The sequence below is a fragment of the Geotrypetes seraphini genome, chromosome 4, assembly GCF_902459505.1.
Source record: "Geotrypetes seraphini chromosome 4, aGeoSer1.1, whole genome shotgun sequence".
NCBI classification, from domain to species: Eukaryota; Metazoa; Chordata; class Amphibia; order Gymnophiona; family Dermophiidae; genus Geotrypetes; species Geotrypetes seraphini.
The window spans coordinates 161440013-161462828 of NC_047087.1; the positions used below are offsets into that span (position 1 = coordinate 161440013).

A 22816-nucleotide genomic window follows, 5' to 3' on the forward strand; every position below is an offset into this window, starting at 1 on the left:
GGCGATTCTTCAAAGTTCTCTTTTGAAGAGAAGCACAGCGGGTGCACGTCGCAGCCCTATGGTCCGGACCCAAGCACTGAAGGCACCAGTTGTGCGGGTCGGATAAAGAAATAGGGCGTGCACACCGCTGACACTTTTTAAAACCCGGTGAAGGGGGCATGAAGGGAAAAACGGCAGTAGCAAAATCGAAGCTCAAGGCTTCGATGGTGCCAACAGGCCCCGCCTGGGGCCGACCGAAAAAAGTCGAAAAAAATAGACTTTTTGGTTTGGTTTTTTTTTTTTTTTAACAAGAAAAGAAAAGAAAAAAAGAACGTGAAAAGGTTCACGAGGAAAAATACGCGAGCAGGAAGGCGAAAAAAAGGATTTTCCAACAGCTGTTGGAAAACACGCGTCTTCTTAGCTCCGCGGAAACTAAGAAACTTGGGGACCGCGCGCCTCCGTCGGGCGGGAAGGCACTCGCACACGCGCGGTGCAGCCTAGCTAGAACTTTCTAAGTTCTTAGAGTGCAATCACTCTAAAATTGTCCGTACCGGGGCTCCGTCGATGCCGTCACCCATCAGTCAAGAATATGCTGCCTGCTTTTCCTGGGATAAAATAGCCCTTTTGACTACTGATGCCGAGAAGGCTTTCGATCAATTTGGTTGGGAGTTTTTATGGTAAGTGATGGAAAGGATGGGTTTAGGATCCTATTTTCTAGCTTGGGTACAGGCGTTTTATAGGGCTCTACGAACTACTATTAGAATTAATGGGGGATAAACAAATTTTTTTCCTATTGCCCGTGGAATATGCCAGGGTTGCCCCTTATCCCCCCTCTTATTTGCTCTTTCGATGGAGCCCCTAGCTAGTTGCATTCGGGAGCATTTAGATTTGCAGGGGGTTTGGGACCTGGAGCATCGTATAGCCTTGCTTGCAGATGATGTTCCACTGTATGTGAGGGATCCGGGGGTCTCCCTCCTTTCCTTATTCTAATGGAGCTTTTTTCTGAGTTCGGTAGGGTGTCTGGGTTCACTGTCAACATGGATAAATCTGAGCTGTTGGGAGTCACCTTGAATGAGGATGATGTTCGCCGATTATCAGTGCGGTATCTCTTCCGGTGAGCTTCAGGGGCGATTAGGTACTTGGGGATTCGTTTGTCCGGTGATTTATCTCAATTGAATGATTTGAATTATGCTAAAATTGTTTAACAGATTTGGGGGGATTTTCAACGGTGGCATGGGTTATGGTTTCCTTGGTGGAGCAGAATAGCTGTTATAAAAACGAATGTTTTGCCCCGCTTACTGTTTCTATTCCAAACTTTATTGATTCCTGTTCCTTCTTCGGTATTGAAACAATTGCATGCCTTGCATTTTAAGTTTATTTGACCAGGGGAAGCCTCTACGTCTTTCTCGGCATAGTTTGTGGTCGGCCTGGTTGAGGGGGGGAAGAGCTTTGCCCAATTTGTTTTGGTATTTTAGGGAGGCACAGCTGCGGCTTTTGCTGAACTGAGAGGTAGCTGAAACAAAAATAGCGGTGCGGATGGAGCAGCACTTTGTGGGACCACATTGACTAAAATTTTGGCTTTGGTCATCCTCCCCTGAGTGAGTACCATCCAAGGGCCAGTGGAATCCATTTTTTAACACATCTCTTGCAGTTGTGATGTGAGACGTGACGGCGATGGGGGTGAGGGGTTGGACCCCTCTATCTTCGGTTCTATGCGGGATGAGCCTCAGTTTCCTGTGAGGCAGGAGAGTCGTACTTTTGAGCCTTGGGAGCAATCTGGTTTATCTACTTTTAGGGATACTTTGCATAAGGGGATCCTGGTGTCCTTTGAAGCTTTTCAGACAAGTGTTCTGCCTCGGGGTGGGGGGCTTTCTGGTTTACTCGCAAATTCGGCATTATATCCAGTGGCGTACCTAGCATATGTGACAGCCGGGGCCCATCATTTTTTGACACCCCCCCCATCTGTATGAAAAACATGATTTTTAGTAACAAGCCACACGTCACACATGAGTACCTAGGAAAAGGCAGCATCTTACATACTGCAGTGAGCAGTACATCAATACACCCATTGTAAAACTAAACAAGCCAGACTAGTACAGATCAATCCTGCAGTCAAGCCTAACAAAAAACCATGTCTTTCGAACACAAAGAACACAGAAAACACCTTCGCCTAATATGGAATATGTAATCATAAACTAACCCTCCCTCTTTTGCAAAACTGTAGTGTGGATTTTAGCCACGGTGGTAACAGCTCTGACACTCATAGAATTCTGAGCATCAGAGCTGCTACCACCACGACTGGCGCTAGAAAACTCTCCACAGTTTAGTAAAAGGGGGAAATAAAATAGAAATACATAGACAAAGGTTAAATTGAACCAGTAAGAAGCTGGACTCTGCATACAGTGCACCACAGAAACAGTGACACATGTCTCCTAAAACAATAAATAAATAGAACATTTTTTTCTACCTTTGTCTTCTGTGGTTTCTGCTTTCCTCATCTTCTTGTAACTCTCTTCCTTCCATCCACTGTCTGCCATCTCTCTTCCCCTATATGGCATCTTCTCTCCTTCTATGCCCCTTCCAGAAACTGTATGCCTCCCCCTTCCATCTCTCCTTTCACCCCCATTGGTCTGGCATCTCTCTCCTCTCCTTCCCTCTCCCACACCTTTCCTCTGCAATCCCTTTCCCTTTTTTCCCTCATTTTCCTTTACAATTTATTTTCTGCATCTGTCTAGATTACGTTCTTACTACCCTCTCATCAATGTCCTTTTTTACTGTCTACCTAAAGCTTGCCACCTCTTTCCCTCACCCCTCCAGTGTTTCCTTAACTCAATCCTTTTCTCCCCATGATGTGCCCTCCTTTTATTTAACCCCTCCTTCCATCATGTACCCTCTTTCTCCAACCCTTCCATTTAGTACCTTCTCCTCTCTCTGTCCACTTCCAGCACCGCCTGCTCCCCTCTTTCTCTCCTCCCATTTCCTTCCTGCATTTGCATCCTTATCTCTCCCATCTGCACTTCCATCCAGCAAAGTGCATCCACCCACTACTATCCAATGTCTGCCCTTTCTCTCGCCATCCACCCCTCTTCAATCAGCATCTATCCCCTTTCTTTCCCTCCAATATCCTTCCCCCTTATGTCTCTCCCCTTTCTCTGTACATCAATTCTATCAGCACCACCCTTCCATACCACCCTGCCCCCTTTCTTTCCCTCCACCACTCTTCCATTCCAGCAATCCTGCTCCTTTCTCTCCCTTCATGCAGCAAGATCCCACGATGACTGTAGCTGCCAGTCTACCCCACTCCGACGTACTTGCTCTGGAGCGAACTCAGCAGCCGTATGCTGGAAGATCCCACGATGACTCGTCTGCTGGCTCTGCTCCGAAATAAGTAAGTTACGTTGGAGGGGGTGGACCCGGCAGACGCAGGGAGTAGCGGTAAAGTCCCGCAATGACTGCATCTGCCGGGTCCACCTCCTCCGACGTAACTTACTTCTTCCAGAGCAGAGCTGGCAGACGAGTCATCGCGGGACCTTCCTGCACCTCAGCGCGGCTGCCGACTCTGCTGCAGAGAAAGTAAGTCAGAGGTAATGTGACCATTTATTTTTTTCATCAGAAGGGGCATCTATTAATTGACTGTGTATCCTTTCTTTCATTTCTTTCTTTCTGCACTCAGGCCCAACAGTTGTCCCTTTCTATTCCCTCCCTCCTTCCCTTGTCCTTAGTGCCCCTAGTGCCTCCTACCCGTGTCCTTGGTGCCCCCAGTGCCTCCTTCCCGTGTCCTTGGTGCTCCCAGTGCCTCCTTCTCGTGTCCATTGTGTCCCCAGTGCCTCCTTCCCATGTCCATAGTGCCCCCAGTGCCTCCTTCCCGTGTCCTTGGTACCCCCAGTGCCTCCTTCCTGTGTCCTTGGTGCCCCCAGTGCCTCCTTCCTGTGTCCATAGTGCCCCCAGTGCCTCCATCCCGTGTCCATGGTGCCCCCAGTGCCTCCATCCCGTGTCCATGGTGCCCCCAGTGCCTCCATCCCGTGTCCATGGTGCCCCCAGTGCCTCCTTCCTGTGTCCATGGTGCCCCCAGTGCCTCCTTCCTGTGTCCATGGTGCCCCCAGTGCCTCCTTCCGTGTCCTTAGTTTCCCCAGTGCCTCCTTATGTCTCCCCCACTGCCTTCCAGATTTTGTCCACTCCCAAAGCCAGCCTGCCTACCTATCTCCCTCCCTCCCAGCTGCGCTAAAGCCAGCCAGCTTGCCTGTCTACATCCTGCCCTCCCTGCTGCGGAAAAAAGAGTGCCTCTCCCCTTCCTTTCCCCCGGTCCGCGCCTGCAATCTTACCTCCCCCTGCCGACAAGAAGTCTTTCCGAAATCAATTCTGATGTCGAAAAGGACGTTCCGGGCCAGCCAATCACTGCCTGGCTGGCCCGGAACGTCCTCTTCGACATCAGAAAGACTACTTGTCGGCAGGGGGGGGGGGGGGGGGGGAGGTAAAATTGCAGCGGCGCAGGTCGAGGGGTAGGAAGGGCAGGAGGACCCGGACCTGGCTGGCTGTGCACCCCCCAAGCCGTGCACCCGGGGCAGTCCTTCCCCCCCTTGGTACACCACTGATTATATCCACTTTTGGGGTTGGGATCGGGGTCCCAGCGGTCTTCTGCACACTTAGAACTGTTGTAGATCATACTTCGGGGTTTACCTAAGCCAATCTCGGTCCTCTACCAATACTTTTCACCCTACATATCAAAGGGCTTGGGAATTGGATCTGGGGTGTCATTTTACAGATAAAGAGTGGTCCCAGATGTGTACTGAAGTGGGTAAGGCCTTCTCATGTGTACTTATTCAGGAAATTGCTTACTAAGTGTTTACTAGGTGGTATTTTACTCCTGTATGCTTGCATAAGATGTATCTTGGGGCTTCTGCTACTTGTTGGAGATGTGGGGTGGGATCTGGTACCTTTCTGCATATTTAGTGGGAGTGCACAGTCTTGAAACCTTTTTGGAAACAGGTGGTAGGCTGTCTATCTCAATTGCTGCAAATTCTCATACCCTTTACCCCGCAGGGCGGTTTGTTGGGCTTTTATAATGTGTGCTTACATACCTGGTAAACTAAGCTTCGTTGTTGGGGCCTGGCAGAAGCTAAGTGCTTGATTGCCAACCATTGGCGACAGGTGGAGCCGCCCACTATCTTGGATTGGACTTTGAAGCTTCAGACTGTGAGCGCAATGGAACTTTCAATTGCAAAGAGTCATGGCTATTATTCTTTGCATACCTGGACTTGGTTTCTGATTATGGATAAAATGGACTCATTGACTTAAGTTTATCAACAGGGGGGAGGGGGAGGGTTGGGGGGAGGGTTTAGGGAGTAGACTGTATTGTTGGGGTGGCTTCCTGAAGAAACAACATGGAGTTACCTCTCGATGTGCTCTTGTTCATGGGGATTGAGGGTGGAGTGTTAGGTGCTGTTCAAAAGTGGGTATTGGGTTTCTTGCTATTGTGTTGGGAGATGCATTTTGTGCACTTTCGGTTGGATGACAATTGTATGGTATTATTGCTGTATTTTGCATTCATGACAGAGCTGATATCCAATTTTGCTGTTTTGTATTTCTTTTATAACATTCAATAAAAATTAAAAAGAAAAAAAAAGGGATGGAGTTGGTCCAGATGAAGGCTACTAAAATGGCATATGGTCTTCATCATAAGGTATATGGGGACAGACTTAAAGATCTCAATCTGTATACTTTGGAGGAAAGGTGGGAGAGTGGAGATATGAAAGAGATGTTTAAATACCTACGTAATGTAAATGTGCATGAGTCGAGTATCTTTCATTTGAAAGGCAACTCTGGAATGAGAGGGAATAGGATGAGAACGAGAGGGCACTCTCTAAAGTTAAAAGGGGATAGACTCCGTACAAACGTAAGGAAGTTCTTCTTCACCCAGAGAGTGGAAGAAATCTGGAACGCTCTTCCAGAGGCTGTTATAGGGGAAAGCACACTTCAGGGATTCAAGAAAAGGTTAGATAAGTTCCTGCTGGACCAGAACATACGCAGGTAAGGCTAGACTCAAGGAGGGCATTGGTCTTTGACCAAGGGCCGCCGCGTGAGTGGACCGCTGGCATAATGAACCACTGGTCTGACCCAGCAGCGGCAAATCTTATGTTCTTAAGTTAAGAGGTGATACTTTTCTACAGAAAGGGTGATAGAAGAGGTGGTGGAGACAGAGACTGTGTCTGAATTGAAAAGGGCCTGGGATAGGGATCTCTTGGACAGAGAAAGAGATAATGGTTACTGGGAATGGGCAGACTAGATGGGCCATTTGGCCTTTGCCATCATGTTTCTATAAAAGGCTTTCTGCCTCAGGCAAGCATGGAATCCAGGCGCTTGCTACTTTGGGCTGCCAGCCTGACATGAAAAGGTGGGCTAAGACCTCAACCCCCCACAGATCCAAGCTATGTGATGGGGGGAGAGAAGGGTGCAACCTGTTCCCACTCCAGCCCTCCAGACCAACCTGAGGTCCTACAGCTTGCATTCAAGACTCAAAGTCTGGGATGAGCCTTTCTACAAGGGGGAATGGTCCCCTAGAGTCAACTGCTAGAGCAGAATGGCTAGTCAGGAACTCTGAAACCTGAGAAGCCTGCCAGCTACAGACTTTTTCCCCTGAGAGTATGTGATCTCTCACAGTCAGAGTTGTCCCAGGACCACTGGGAACCATTGAGTCAACACACAGTTTACATTACTGTGTGCTAACTCCCTGCAGCACTGAAAGCCTCGAACTCTGGGAACAAAAACCTGAAAAATAAAACAAAAAAGGTCAGAGCAGATCCGATACTGTCTGAACACTTGCAGAAAGGAAAAAACTGAGGAGCTGCAGCACAACCCTCTAGGGAAGGAGGCAGACCAAGAAAATGATTGATGCCTTCTACAAGAAACATGTGGTTTGTGGGCGACTACCCAACTGTTCAGGACCTCTACACCTGTTGCGCTGAAAATGTATTTCTATCATGGTACACTTTTCCCTCCTTATTCGCGGTTTCAATTATTCTCAGTTTTGGGGTTATTGGCTCCTCCCCACCATTATCTCACAGAAATCACATATTCACACTGTTTACAGATATAATCGCTGATTCCAAGCACTGCACTGAGAAATCGCTGATTCCCAGTTGCACAGAGAAAATTGCTGATTCCTTGCATTTGTACAATACAGATAAAATCGCTAATTCCAGCAATGCACAGAGAAAATCGCTGATTCCCAGCACTGCACAGAGAAATCTCCGTTTCCCAGCACTGCACAGAGAAATCGCTGATTCCCACCATGGCTACAAAGTGCAAGACTTCTGGTGCTACCAAAAGTGCTCCCAAGAGGGAAAAAAAGTGAAAACTTTACAAGAAAAGGTTAAATTATTGGATATTCAAGACTTAATAGACACCAGAGCAAAAGAACTAACGGAAGATGACCTAATTGACCTGACTACTCCTGAAGGAAAGGCAATACCAGATGAAGACGAGGAAGGAGTAGAAGAAGAAGTGCTAGAAGACAAGTTTACAGTGGATAATATTGCTGAGGGCATACGCAGGTTCAATGGTGAGGTCGACTATTTCTGTGACATTGACCCATCCATGGTATGTGCGTTAAAGATGAAGGAGACAGCAGAAGCAGCGATTTCTACATACAAAAATGTATATAAAGAAATGATGAAGTAGAAGAGCCAGACAGAAATCACAATGTATTTCCAAAAGATACTTAGTCACTGCCTCTCCATCCACCTCTTCCACCCATGAAAAGGCATGCCCCTCATCTCTTTGTCTTCCTCCTACACCGCATACTGAAGATCCACTTCCACTGCCTAAGGAGGGATCTGTTGCTCACTTATCCTCTTTTTCTCCTCCTCCTACACTGCATGCAGTACATGTACTAGACCATGAGGAGGAAGACACCGACAGAGTAAGAGATAATTACTGTACAGAACTCTATACAGTACTGGTTCACCCATATTTAATGTACAGCACTGTGTTATTCAAAAGTTCAATAAATGTTTTCAACTTAAATCACTAATCTCGTCTTTTTTTGTTATTCACGGTTTCTCAATATTCGCTATGGTTTTTCATAGAAAACTGCAAACATACGAAAAGTTATTCGCGGTTTTTCTGTATTCACTGTCTTGCTATTCCCCTATCACTGCGAATACGGAGAGAGAAGTGTACACACAAAATTAACCCATTGGGAGAAATTACCCATCTCACAGCCAAATAATGCCCTTTTGCAAACTTAATTATTCAAGAATTGTCACCAAGCAAACACAATTATTCAGACACAAAATTATTTTATTTAGTAATGACAAAACACCCTCACCACCCTTCAACTAAAGCTGTCTATTCTCCTAAAACCCTCTATAAAGAATTAATCTCTCTAGAGCAATAGTTCTCAGCTCTGTCATCTAGGCACTCCTAGTCAGTTAGGTTTTCCAGGGATCTCCGCAATGAATATGCTTGAGATAGATTTGCATACAAACGAGGAAATACATGCAAATATATTTCATGCATATTCATATAGGTATAGGATTAAGAGAAGGAAAAGGGAAATTGTGTTTAAACCTTTTAGCTCAGATAAACTGTTCTCAATTTACCGTCTCATCAGAAGTTCAAGGTCAGTTGCATCCACAATCTTTCTCTTTGCATGTCCAGCAAAAGCTTCCAAGTCATTACTCAGCTGCTTGAAATAAACATCCAGGCTATGGGGCAAAATAAAAAGTACAATTAAACAGAACATAGGAAGTTTGCAAAGAATATTTCACATATATGTATAACACATTTTATTATAGTACTACCATATAAACACTTCTGAACAGTTTCCAAAATTACTGACAGTTAAAATTGGCTCTCACTATCTAAGGCAGTGTATTGCAAATTGTGTGCAGCAGCACATGAGATTCCGAGTGTGCTGTGAGTTGCTGGCGAGGAAGAGAGCCGTGGCAAGAGGCACATCCTGTAGGCAGTTAGCTGTCATCCGCGCCTCTTCTCTTCTCGGACAGGCGGATCAGGGCCCCATCTGGAGGGCCTTCATGCATGCATGCATGCATGCGTGTGATGTCATCATGCTTGACGTCCACGTATATCCAGGTGCCCTCCAGCTGAAGCCAGGAGTTTACTTGGCCACCGAATAAAAAGGTTTGTGGGACATTGATCATGTTTATTAAAATTTGATGCAAACACTTATAACATAGCTTCAAAGCGAATTACAAATGTAAAAAATGGGGCAACAAAAACATTTAGTTTGTACATACATTGACACGAGTAGATGGACTTACAGACAACAGTAGGAAAGAGGGCGGAACTACAAAATTTTAGAGAAAAGCAACATTGAGGGTACACATAATAGGAAGGGGAAAAGAATGTTTAAAAACAGAAAGTTCCTGGAAAAGCTATCGATTATGAAATTTTAATTTTCAAAAGCATTTTTAAAAAAAAAGGTTTTCAAAATCCTTTAAACTTGTCTAGTACAGTTTCTCTTCTCATATATCTGAGCAGTGAATTCCATAACTGTGGCGCAGCTACTGCAAAAAGTTCTGCTCGTCTCGTGCCGATAACTTTTAAAGATGGTACAGAAAAGTGATTTTGTTTAGAGCACCGCAGGCTTCAGGACAGAGTGTATGGAATCAGTAACCGATCTAAGAAGGAAGGAAGATTAGTTTGGCAGATCTTTGATGACAGTAGTGCAATTTTATAAGTGATACAATGTGGGTATTGGTAGCCAGTGTGCGTTTTTTAAGAAGTGGTGTTACATGGTTATAATTTTTTGAGTTTGTTATGATTTTAATTGCAGTATTTTGAATATGTTGAAGTCTCCTTATTTGTTTCTGAGTGATGCCTTTCAACAGAGTTAAACTAAAACTAAACTAAACTTTGGGTTTATATACCGCACCATCTCCACGAATGCGGAGCTCGGCACCACGGTTTACAGGAAGAAAGATGAGAGAGGAACTACAGTGGAGAGATTAAAGAGTTAGGTGTAAAGGGGGAAGGTGAGAGGCCTAAGAGGGGGGAAGTGTTACAGTTTTGAGAATAGCCAGGTTTTTAGGTGTTTGCGGAAGAGTTGGAGGGAGCTTGAGGTTCGGAGAGGGGAGGTGAGGTTATTCCAGATCTCAGTGATTCTAAAGGGGAGGGATGACCCAAGTTTGCCTACATGGGAAATACTTTTTATGGAAGGGAAGGATAGTTTAAAAATTTGGGAGGATCTGGAGGAAGTAGGGGTTGGGGAGTTCCAGGATAGAGGGATAACGGCAGGAAGGATGCCATGTAGGATCTTGTAGGCCAGACACGCACATTTGAAGTGGATCCTGGGGATTACTGGGAGCCAATGGAGCTTAGACAGGAGTGATGAGACGTGATCAAATTTGCTTTTCGCGAAAACAAGCTTAGCTGCGGCGTTCTGAATCCGCTGAAGTCTGTGGAGGCTTTTCTTGGTTAGGCTGAGGTAGATAGAATTGCAATAATCCAATCTGGAGAGGATGATGGATTGTACTAGGACTGCGAAGTGTTTTTGGTGAAAATAGGGTCTGACTTTCCTTAGCATGTGAAGGCTGAAGAAGCATTTCTTCACCAGGGATTGGAGATGTTCGTTGAAGGATAGAGAAGAGTCTAAGGTGACACCCAGAACTTTGCTTGAGAACTCGAGCTGTAATGGGGGGGCCGGTGGCCAATGGGATGGAGGAAGGTAAATGGTCTAATTTTGGGCCGAGCCAAAGGAGTTTTGTTTTGGACTCGTTTAGTTTCATATGCATTGTGAATGCCCAGGATTGGAGGTTCTTTATGCATTAGGATATGTTCGTGGAGAGGTTAGTGAGGTTCGAGTCGGTCTCAAGGAGGACGAGGATGTCATCAGCGTAAGTGTAAAGAGTTTCAAGGGGGGATAGTTGGAGTAGTTTCAGGGAGGACATGTAAATGTTAAAGAGGATTGGGGAGAGGGGTGAGCCTTGTGGGACACCACAAGTCGGGGTCCAGGGAGAGGATGAGGTGCCGCTCATGTTAACCATGTAAGAGCGGGAGCGCAAGAATTTGGAGAACCAATCAAGAACTATGGAGCTAATGCCTATCTCGGAGAGTTGGAAAATTAGAATGTCGTGGTGGACAACGTCAAAAGCTGCGGAGAGGTCGAATTGTAGAAGGACAGCAAACTTATTACGAGAATACAGTTGCTGAACCTTAGAGATTAGAGAGGCCAATAGGGATTCAGTGCAGAAGTTGGGTCTGAAGCCATATTGGTAAGGTAAGAGGATGGAGAATCTTTCTAAGTAGGAAGAGAGCTGGGTAGATATGATAGACTCGAGCAGTTTGGTGAGGAGAGGGATATTTGCTATTGGACGGTAGTTGGATGGTATGGAGGGGTCTAGGTCAGCTTTTTTCAGTAAAGGGGGTCAATGCGATGTGTCCCATTTCAGTGGAGAATAGGCCTGATAATAGGGCAGAATTTATGAGTTTGGTAAGAGATGTGATGGCCTGTGCAGGGATTTTCTCAAATAGGTAGGAGGGAAATGGGTCCAGGATGCAGTTGCATGATTTTAACTTGAGGCAGAGTTACAGTAATCAAGTTTTGAAACAATAAGAGAATATATAAGTATGTTGAGTGCCGACGGTTTTAGTACTTTTGCTAATGACCTGGATCATGTGCAATTTATAGAAGCAGTTTTTAAACTATGTGACTTATGTGACCTTGGTATGTTAATTTATGGTCTAGGACAGGGGTAGGCAATTCCGGTCCTTGAGAGCCGGATCCAGGTCAGGTTTTCAGGATATTCACAATAAATATGCATGAGATAGATTTGCATCTCAAGGAGGCAGTGGATATCCTGAAAACCTGACCTGGCTCCAGCTCTTGAGGACTGGAATTGCCTAACCCTGGTCTAGAATAACCCTGAGGATTTTAATGCTTGTGACCTGTTGTAGGGGAGTATTATCAATCTTAATTGGTGCCTGTAGAGTCAGATTTTCTTTCCAGGGGAAAAGAATAGTCTGTGATTTATCGATATTAAGGGATAACATATTTAGCCTCAGCCATTGGTTGATTTGTTCTATTTTTCCATTTATATCACAAATTTCAGTTGGGCCCTCGGTGCTCAACTCGGTGCAGTGGATGAAGAAGTTGGATGTCATCTGCATATGCATAGGGGTGAATCCAATTGATTGCGCCAGAATTATTAATGGGGCAAGAAAAATGTTAAAAAGAAGTGGTGAGAATATGGGTCCCTGGGGGATTCCATAATTATATGAGATAGCATCCAATGTAGAATTATTAAAGCTAACCTTAGCAGTACGTTCTGAAAAATAAGAATGAAACCACTGAAGTACTTGATCGCTAATGCCTATGGTGGCTTACCTGTTGATAAGGAGTGAGTGATTTACTGTATCAAATGCTGCGGAAAGATCCAAAGATATTAGAATGACAGATTTATGATGGTCTAACAGTGAAGCGGGGCAGGAGCGATTTTTCTTCGTTTCACTGCTAGACCACCAGGGTTCAAAAGGTATATTGTAGAGGGGTCCAGAAGGCAGGGTTGTTAATATGTGGCTGGGACAGGACATGGGAAAAATTGTTCTTGTCTCAGCTCATTGCTGGACCACCAGGACTTAAGGGAGGCCTACAGTGGGCATCGAAGGCTGGGTGCAGAGCTGAGCAGGAAGGGAAGGAGGGAGGAAAGGAGGAAGGGAAGGAAGGAGGGCTGGGTGCAAGGCAGGGCAATTGAATATAAACTTCCTGGTTTATATTCGAGTGAACATTCTCCCTTTTTGGGGGGAAAGGGTTACCTCGGTTTATAATTTGATCGGTTTATATTCAAGTATATACAGTAAAGAGTACTGCTGCCCGATTCACGATTCGAATCGGTTTACCGATTCACTTCGGGTGAATCGATTCGAATCGATTTAAATTAAAAGAAAAAAAATCAGCTTCCCGATTCGGACCCTCTCCCCTCACCCCCTAAAGTAGGAGCAGCAGCGCTGCTCTTGCTGGCTGCTGCTGCACCTGTTTTAGAGGGCGAGGAGGGAGGGTCAGTCGGGAAGTGCTGCGTCTGTCTTTCCTCCTGGCCTCCCTGAAGGACTGCCCCCCCCCCCCCCGAAAGACTGCGCACCCCCTCTGGGAAGGCCTCCGTTTTTCCCTTGGCCTCCCCAAACCGTTTACCTTACAGCTTCAGCCGAAGATCGCAGTTACAGCTCTTTGCACTGCAGTGTTTTGAGCTGTTTCCTCTGCTGTGGTACCACCCCTCCTCTGATGTCAGAGAGAGGAAAAGTCTTTTTTGTTTACACCACAGCGCCAGTGTGGTTAGGAGAAGGCAAAGGGGGTGAAGAGGCTATAAAATAAACCCACCAGGATGTTTGAAAAAAAACAAAAAAACACCCAAAAAACACCCAATTGGGCAGGAAAATCGAATCGAATCAAAAAACCAATTCAGGAGGCTGAATCGAATTGAAATTTTCTTTCCTGAATCGGGCAGCACTAGTAAAGAGGATGAAGACCTCAGTAAAGAGTCATCACTAAAGTTTTATACAGTATATGACTCAACACAGGTCATGAAAAAACTCACATAACTTGTAAAAAAATAAAAAATCCAAAACAAAACTTGAAGGAGATTCTTAATCCATCCAAATATGGAAACAGCAAAACACCACCAATAGCCACTGTTTCACAAGTGGCTGCATCAGCGTAATATTTTACAAAAAAGAAAATGCGTTACAAAGTGATGTAAATTAAATATCAAATGAAAAATAATACACATATGACTTACAGTCCATTCTCATTATTTGTGTATTCCTGATTCACGATTTTGCTGATCCGCAGTTGCATGCATTATTCGCCATTTCCAGACCTCCAACCTTAGAAAAAACGCTTTGGCACTTCATGGTTTTGGTTTTGCATTTCAGAAACAGCCACCAAGCATCACGAGAGTGAGCTACAGGTGTAAGAATGAGCTACAAACATCTGCTGGTAGAGCTCCAAAGAGAACGGCCACTGACTGTCAAAAGAGTGAGTTACAAGCATCTGCAGGAACAGCTCCAAAGAGAAAGAAGCATGTCAAGTGTCTGAGTGACAAAATACATATTTTAGACAGGCTTCGTTCTAGCAAGCCTATTTCTGCTGGGGAGGGGCGCTAGTGAGCAGCAATGGAGAAGGATGCGTGATGCTAGAGCTCCAGCAACAATTCTCAATAAATCAATAAAAACTCCATTTTAGCGCTTATCTATTTAAGTTTTTTGGGCCCCGGAGCGCTGTTAAACATGTCTACAGTAAAGCCTGGTAAGCATAAAAGTACTAAACCACCTTCACCGCAAAAAACTGCTGATGGCAAATTGGAAGACGCTTTACAGGCCTCCATAATGGAGGAACTACGATCGATTCGTAATCTCCTAATAGATACTAAACAGGATATCTCAGATATGAGAGACAATCTTAATAATCTTTGGGAGGAGTTCGGAAATGTCAAGCAACGAACAGACACCTTAGAGCTGAAAATGCTGTCCTAGGAGGACTCCATAAAAGTACTCATGAAGCAGACCTCCCGCATATCCCAACTGGAAATTGCGCTGGAACACGCTAACAGCAGGGCCAAGCATAAGTTTTAGCCTTCTTGGCTTACCTGAGGGCAGAGAAGCATGCGACCTCACTGATTTTCTGGCGGCCCTCCTGCCTGAGCTCTTGAAAATCCCTGCCGAAATAAAGATAGATTTTGACACAGCCTTCCGTGTGCCACAGCATGTGGCGCGCCATAGCTGGTTCCCAAGACCGATTGTGGTTACACTGCTTCGTCAAGCACAAGTACAAATCCTCATGCAGAAGGCTAAATCTCACTCTCCAATCATCTTTGAGGGAAGCAAGCTTCTTCTGGTTCCAGTCTTGTCTAAAGAATCCGCAAAAAAGAGAAAACAACTCCTTGCCTTTCGGCTCAAGTTAACGCCGATTGGTGCCAAGCATGGCATGCGCTATCTGGCCCGTATGTGTGTCACCTTTAATAACTCAGCAAAGGATTATACTAACTCAGCTGATTTCATCAAATCTGTTCACCTGACTGCCATCGACAAAACATGAATATGGACAATCCTTACAGCTTTGCTAGCCAGATTACTGCATTGAAGACCCGGTCTTTTGGGGGCGAAGTTCAGTGCTCAATGCACACAAGTCGGCATGTCTGATTTGTTTGTACTTACTCTAGTTCAAATCTATTACTCTTAAATTTTATCATATAATGCAGTATTTAGTCATTTGCTGCAAACCTCTATTGTTGCTGGTTCTGTTTCATCTTGTGATCTCTTCTATCTGTTTACTGGCCCATGGATTGTTATTACTGTTTTTTTCTTGTTAACATTGCCTTTCTTACAGGTATTTTGAGTCTTTGCGGGTATGTGTCTAATCTACTCAGCGACTACCCTACTTTTTGTCTACCTTTATTAGCACCATGTCCTACTTTATTATTACAAGTTGTTTTACTATTTTTTTTCTTCATAACTTCTTGGCAAAATGTTCAGTTATTCCCTGGCTTTCCTTCCTATTCACTCTCACCTGATAGAGTTCTTCATACGCTGTTTCTTCCATATGGTTTAATTTCAATACTTTTGCCTGCTCTTATAATGCCAGACAGGGGAGATCTTTATTCTCAAATCCCAATTCTACCTACTCTTTTATTCTCTTTACTTTTTATTCCTGTTGGTGAATGTTTTCTCCTGCTTTTAATTTCACCAAGGTTTGTCTTCTATCATTTTTATACTGCACATCACTGCTTTATATGCATAACGTCTTTGTTTCTATCCTCACTTGACTTCTGTCTTCTTATTTTGACTCTCTTTATTCTATCTCTACCTGAATGTTCCACACTCACAGAAACGATAATTGCTCTTTCAAATGTTATAATACATAATACTTTGACTCCAGAGGATATTTTTCTCTTTCTAATTCTAGCAGAAATATCATATGATTTCTTCTGGGTACCTTGTTTTTCCCAAATACATATGTTTAGAAGGGATGTCTTTTTGTATCATATCCACTGTAATATGGAGCACCGGAGTACATCACAACCCCTATACTTATCATAATTTTTATGATGATTATAATTTACTTATGGATATTATGCTCATCTGTTTACTGGAGCACCTTTGTACATCACAATTATTACATGGAGAAAGCATTACTTTATCCTGTTTTCTATATTTTTACTAATAGTCAGAGGTGGATATATGATACTGCTTACCCAACTGTATTTCAGTATACCTGGGTACATCACAATATGTATTTATCTCTCTTTAATCTACTTCTAGGTAAGATTCTAATATTATTCACGTTAACCTCATTTATTCATGAATATTTTAGAGTATATCACAATAATCTATCCTCATGATATTTTCATGCTTTTCTTTAAAAGTTAAAGGATTTAATAATCCTGTCAAACGATGCAAAATATTGAAATATACAGAGCAATACTATCCAGATATAGTTTTTTTTATCAGGAATCTCACTTGTCAGCTAGTGAGTCTGCTAAGCTACACCCACCCACTCCTTTTTTCTCCAGCTTTTGGCAAGAAAAATGAGTTATCACTCTGATACATAAACGACAGGACATTACGATTCTATCTCACACTACTGACACAATTGGCAGATGGATTAAAGTGGATTTATCTATCGACTCCTCTAAACTTACAGTTATAAACATATATGCCCCTAATATCGATGACCCGTCATTTTTCCACTCCTAACAGGTATGATTTCATCGGTTGGAGACACTCCATGTATACCTGGGGGAGATTTCAATCAAATCCTAGATATGAAATTGGATAGGAAATCACAATCATTATATACACAATCTAAAGCTTGGTCTAGTATACAAGATCTTATGTCTCAAATGAAATTAATGGACATGTGGAGATTATTACATCTAAAAGATCTAGTATATACCTTTTACTCACCACCACACTCTTTATACTCTAGTATTGATTACTTTTTGACTAGTTATTCACTAACTACATTGGTGGACTCGGCGAATATCCATCCTATCTCAGTTTCAGATCACGCTTCCGTAATCATCACATTCATGGACCTCACCAAACCTCTGCCCAAAGGACTATGGAGATTTAACTCATCTTTACTTTCTGATTCAGAATTTGTAGAGAGCACTAAGACACACATTATGGAATTTTTTGAACGAAATAAAATCTCTGATACCTCTTGGCAAAACACATGGGATGCTTTTAAAACATTTATATGTGGAACTTCCGGCAGAAGCATGGGGCTGTGAGCAGGAAGGGCTCGTGGCTCCAGTATGCCCGCTGCAGATCTGCACACTAATCCGCATTAATTACCTCGGCTCATTGTGTCTTCGCGCGGGGGAGCACTGTTGGGCATTTCTGGAGTGCTTTTGCGGCTCTCTGGGGGGATGGCCGCCCGCCAAAACAAGTCGAACCGCGAGCGGAGGAAGCAGCCTGAATCCAAGATGGCGGCGCACGTGGCGCCTGCCTCGCCCGAGACCCCCAGCTCCCTCTGGGTCACGGAGGTTACTGCCAAAGTGCAGGCCGCGCTGGAGGGCACGCTGGGTGACAAGCTGCAGCTCATCTTGGACAAGCTTGACACCTTTGGACCAGCAGTTTGCCGCTCTAACCTCGGAGGTTCGGGAGACACAGCAGCGGGTCAGCTCTACTGAGGACGCGGTGCAGAGGCTCACGCAGGACCAGGCGGGCCACTCTACTTCTCTGGCAGCGCTTCGGGCCAAGGTGGAGGACCTTGAGAACCGGTCCTGCCGGAATAACCTGTGGTTTGTGGGCTTGCCCGAGTCCCTGGTGGACTCTGATCTGGGGGACTTTCTGGAGAAGTGGCTGATGGAGTCTTTGGCCCTCCCGCAGCAATTGGACCCCCTCTTTATTGAGCGGGCACATCGCCTGGGGTTCCGGAGAGATGGCGTGGATCGTCCGCAGGTGTTATCTGCCGCCTGCTCAATTATCGCCATAAGATTGCGGTCCTTAGGGCCCTATGCCAGGGGAAGAAGTTGCTCTACAACAATAAACCGGTCCTCTGTTTCCAGGATTACTCAGCGGAGGTCTCTCAGGCTTGGCGCAAGTTTTCTCCCCTCTGTTCCAGTCTCGTCCGTCGCAGTGTTCCTTTTTCTCTTCAATATCCTGCACGTTTGAGGGTGCTGCACTCCGGCCGGGCGCATCATTTTGACACTCCGGAAGCTGCTCAGCGGTTCGTGAAGGAGAAGTTCCCAGAGGTGGCCCCGTGATCTTCTGACCATCTTGCTTGGTGGAGTTGGTTGTGCTGGGGACTCGCTTTTATGGTTCCTGGCTTTGAGCGAGTTGAGCTATCTCCCCTGTGGGCCTTCACCCATTGACGTTGGGGTTCCTCCTGAGTTCCCTGGGAGTGGACTTTGCTGCCGAGTCTTTCCTTGTTGGACTTCTTGCATTCTGAGTATTGTTCTCCCTTGCCGTGTAGAGGGAGGGGAGTGGTTGTTTTCTCTGCGCTAGTATGAGTGTGTGTGGGTGGCGGAGTGGATCTGGAGTGGGATGTTGTAGGGTCTATCTCGGGTGGCTTTGTCTGTGTGCGTCCGATTGAGCAGGGTGGGGGTTTGGGCACGGACTTGTTGTGTGGTTGGTGTGTGTTCGGTTTGCTTGCTAGTTGTGTGGTTGGTGTGTGTTCAGTTTGCTTGCTTAGTGCATGGGGTTGAGGTAGCGGCCTTACTGGTCTGGGGGTCTTGTCCTCTCGCTCAGTTTTTCTTATTTCCCTTTTGTTGTTGTTCTTTGGATGCCAGTTTCTAGGTGTTTCTGGGGCTGGGGTGTTTTTGTGGGGGGCCTGAAGTGGCACCTCTCGGGGTGTGGTACAGGGTTTGGCAAGGGTTGGTGGGGTGCGGAGGGAGGGTGGGGGGGGAGTTGGGGGGGACATGGGGAGGGGGTGGGGTGGTTTGTTGGGGAATGGGGTCTTTTTTGGTTCAGGCAGGTGGGAGGTTGGGGATTTTCTGATTGTGCGGTTGGAGGGGTGGTGGCTGGGACACTCCTCTGGCATTCTGCTATGGGATATTCTGTATCTGCTCTTGGCTCTTTTTTTAGTTTTTTCTGGAACATAACCTGATTTCTTGGAATGTGGGGGGGATCCACTCGCCTATTAAGAGGTCTAAAATATTGCAAGTGTTGAATCGTAGGAAGGCTTCCATCGCCTTTCTACAGGAGACCCGGTTGTCCTCTGTGGAGCATGCTAAACTCTGCGTGGGTGGGTGCACATTTGGAGGCTCCGGCTCTGGGGGGGAAGGGAGGCGTGGTGATGCTTTTTCGCAAGGGCCTTCACCTGCAAACTCACAAGGTGCTTCGAGATCCTGAGGGTCGGTACCTTATTGCCTCTGTCTCTCTTAACCATAAGCCCTTATTGTTTTGTAATCTTTATGCTCCTAATAATCCTTCTGCAAAATTTTTTCAGAAGTTGCGTAACCTCTTGTTGCAGTTTGGAGATATTCCTCTGATTCTCGGTGGCGAATTTAATGAGATCCCTGATCCACGGCTGGATCGTTCTTCTGTGGGACGGGAGTTGCTTAGGGCCTGCACTGAGGCTTTAATGTTGGCTTCTTCTTTGAGCTTGCTAGATGTTTGGAGAGTTCTCCACCCGGTGGAGCGGGACTATTCGCATCTTTCTTGGGCCCATGGGACGCTCTCTCGCATTGATCTTATTCTCCTTTCACGGGATCTCCTCCCTGCGGTTCAGGAAGCCATCCTGGGCCCCATTGAAATCTCGGATCATGCTTGGGTGGGCCTGCGTTGGCTTTGGGGGTCGCCCCGGGAGGGGGGTATTTCCTGGAGGTTCCCTTGCCATTTATATCGTAATGCCCGCTTTCACGATTTTTTGTTGACCAAATGGAGGGATTTCCAATGTACTAATCAGCAACATCGAGAGGATCCTATCCTCTATTGGGAGACTGCGAAAGCCGTGTTGCGTGGGGAAATCGTGGCGTTTGTTGCCTTTGAGGCTAAAACGCGTCATAGAGAGATTCTTACCTTGGAACATAGGGTTCAGATTCTGCGGTGCCGTTTTGGCAGCGCCGCCTCGTTGGCGCTCAAAACACAGCTTTTGGAGACGCAGCAGGCCTTGAATGAGCTCCTGCATAGGGGGGCTCAGCGGTCTCGGGAGCACTATCAATTTCAGCTTTTTCGGTTTGCTAATAAGAGTAGCAGGATGTTGGCACGTTTAGCTCGCCCCTATGGTGGTCCGCAGGTGTCACAGCTTTGCGCGATGCATGCTCCATCATAAGACCGAGGATATTAGTCATATTCTGCGTGACTTTTTCGCTGATTTGTATGCTTTGCCCGGCCCGGATCTTCTTGACAGGGGGGGGGTCTATTTGGACAGCTTGGAGTTGCTCAAAGGGTATAAGAAGATGCTAGTGAGGTAAATCAACCTTGACAAGTCCAAAACTCCACCTCACTCCGTTAGAGAAAGAGATATATTGCTGAATCTATCAATTTAGAACAGCCACCTCCAATACATTGTACATTCAAGGTTTAGGTAAACAGTCCTCTTCAAATCATTTCAGAAGTAAGACAAACCAAAAGTATAGGATAATTCATTCATTTATTTTTCTTCCATACAGCAGAGATACTAGCATGGCCCGGATCTTCTTGACGGGGGGGGGGGGGGGGGGGAGGGTCTATTTGGACAGCTTGGATTTGCCCCATCTCTCTGTTGCTGACTTCGAAATGTTGGAGCGCTCTGTGGTGGCGGAGGAAGTGGAATGGGCGATTCATGCTAGCCCGTTGGGCAAGTCTCCTGGACCCAAAGGCTACCGCGGTGAATTTTATAAGCTGCTGGTCGATGAGATCACTCTGTTGTTGTCTGAAATCTTCAATTTAAATGTGGCAAAGGGGTTTTTGCCCCGTTATTTGAATTTAGCTCAGATCATTGTTCTTCCTAAGCCGGGCAGGGACCCAACCCTGCTGGACTCCTATTGACCCATTTCCCTGCTGAATTTTGAGACGAAATTGATGGCTACGGTGCTGGCGAATCGATTGGCCCGAGTGCTGCCTTTCTTGGTATTGGACCAGCGGGTGGGTTTTGTGCGTGATCGGCCGGCATCTAAGAATCTTCGCCGTATTTTGCTGGCCCTGGAGAAATCTGGAGTGGATGGTACCCCCGCCTCACTTGTGAGCTTTGACGCCAAAAAGGCTTTTGACCGGGTGCGGTGGGGGTTCCTCTTTGCCACGTTGCGGGCGTATGGCTTTGGCCCTTTTTTTCTTAATGCTATTTTGGCGCTTTATAGTGATCCTATGGTGCGGATTTCGGTGAACGGTGGCTTTTCGAACCCCTTCTCCATCAGTAGGGGGACTTGTCAGGGCTGTTCTCCTGTCGCCCTTGCTGTTTACGCTTTCCTTGGATCCCTTGATCAGGGAGCTGCAATCTAACGTTGACATCAGTGGCCTTCAACTGGGTGCCTCTCATTTTAAGATTGAAGCATTTGCCGATGATCTTTTGGTCTTTTTGACTGACCCGCACCGATCTTTGTCTACTCTCTTGGAGAGTGTTCGGGAGTATGGGAATTTTTCAGGGTTCACCTTGAATTTGAAAAAATCGGTGGCTTTGGCCTCTGCTGAGCGTCTTCAGCGTTCTTGGAGGGGGACCTTTCCATTGCAGTGGGCTGATTCCTCTTTTCGCTATTTGGGCATCCAATTGTCCATGGATGTTCGGGAGCTTTACCGGTTGAATGTCACTCGTTTGCTCTCCATTACAGGTTCCGTCTTGGCCACTTGGCGTGATCTGCCTCTTTCCTTGATAGGGAGGGTGCAACTTTTTCGGATGGTTTTGTTCCCTAAGTGGCTTTATGTCTTACAGACTTTGCCTCTGTATCTCTTGCGTAAAGATATCCGGGCCCTCTACTCTTTGTTGTCGAAGTTCTTTTGGGGGGGTCGGAAACCTAAGTTGTGGTGGCAGTTGCTGGTGGGCTCCTGGGGCCGGGGAGATTTTGGGGTGCCGGATATTGCTCTGTATAATCAGGCGTGCCTTTTACGCCATGTCAGGGACTGGGTCTTGGGTACTGACCTTTATACCGATGTCTCCATGGAGCATGATTATTTTTATCCATCTCACCTCCTTTCTCTAATTCATGCTCGGTTGGCAGTGCTGCCGGATTTCTGTCGCCATAGTATTTTGTTTTGCCCACTTTGGGAGGTGTGGCGGCGGCTGCTGCCTTTTTGGCGGCAGGATCCTCATGTTAATGTTTTGCTGCCTCTGACCGGTAATCTCTCCTTTCCCCCGGGGCTGTTTCCCTCTGTCTTTGGGCGATGGCGAGCTCGAGGTTTTGAGTTTCTTTTTCATATGCTTCGGGATGATGGAACGCTCCTTTCCTGCGAAGAGTTGCTGCGTTGTGGTCTGCCTTCTTCGGGTCTTCTCTTTGCTCATTGTCAATTGCGACATTATGTGCAGTCCCTTCCTCGGAGTTCTCTTTCTTTGGATTTTGGGATTAGTTTTCGGGCCTTTTTGGAGGCGGGGGAGAACCCTGACTCTCGGATCTCGGTCTCCTTATATCATAAACAGCTTGGGGCTCTTGGACCCCCGCGGGATTTTTCATTTGTGCTGGCGGCTTGGCAGAGGGATTTGGGGCAGGAGCTCGGGGGGGGGGGGGGGTTTGCTTCGGGCTCTCGCTGTACCCCGGCTTTGGTGCATAGTGTAGAGCTTCGAGAGTGCCACTTCAGGACCTTGTTGAGAGCGTATGCCTCCCAGAGTCAGGCCTACTATATGGGCTGTGTCGATACCCAATATTGTCTCACCTGTCATACGGAGGTGAACTCTTACTTTCATAGCCTTTGGGGTTGTGAGAGTATTCAGAGCTTTTGGGGGGGCCTTGGCTTCCTTTCTTCAGGG

General features: G+C 46.1%; 1 protein-coding gene across 8 annotated transcripts in view; it reads right to left on the bottom strand.

Moving 5' to 3' along the window:
- CENPT (centromere protein T) overlaps positions 1–22816 on the bottom strand; it is an 822208-nt gene that overhangs the window by 82885 nt on the left and 716507 nt on the right. For all 8 annotated transcript variants that reach the window (XM_033941803.1, XM_033941802.1, XM_033941796.1 and 5 more), the window contains one exon: positions 8580–8684. In XM_033941803.1, coding sequence (XP_033797694.1) covers positions 8580–8684 — 105 coding nt within the window. The remainder of the gene's footprint in view (positions 1–8579; positions 8685–22816) is intronic.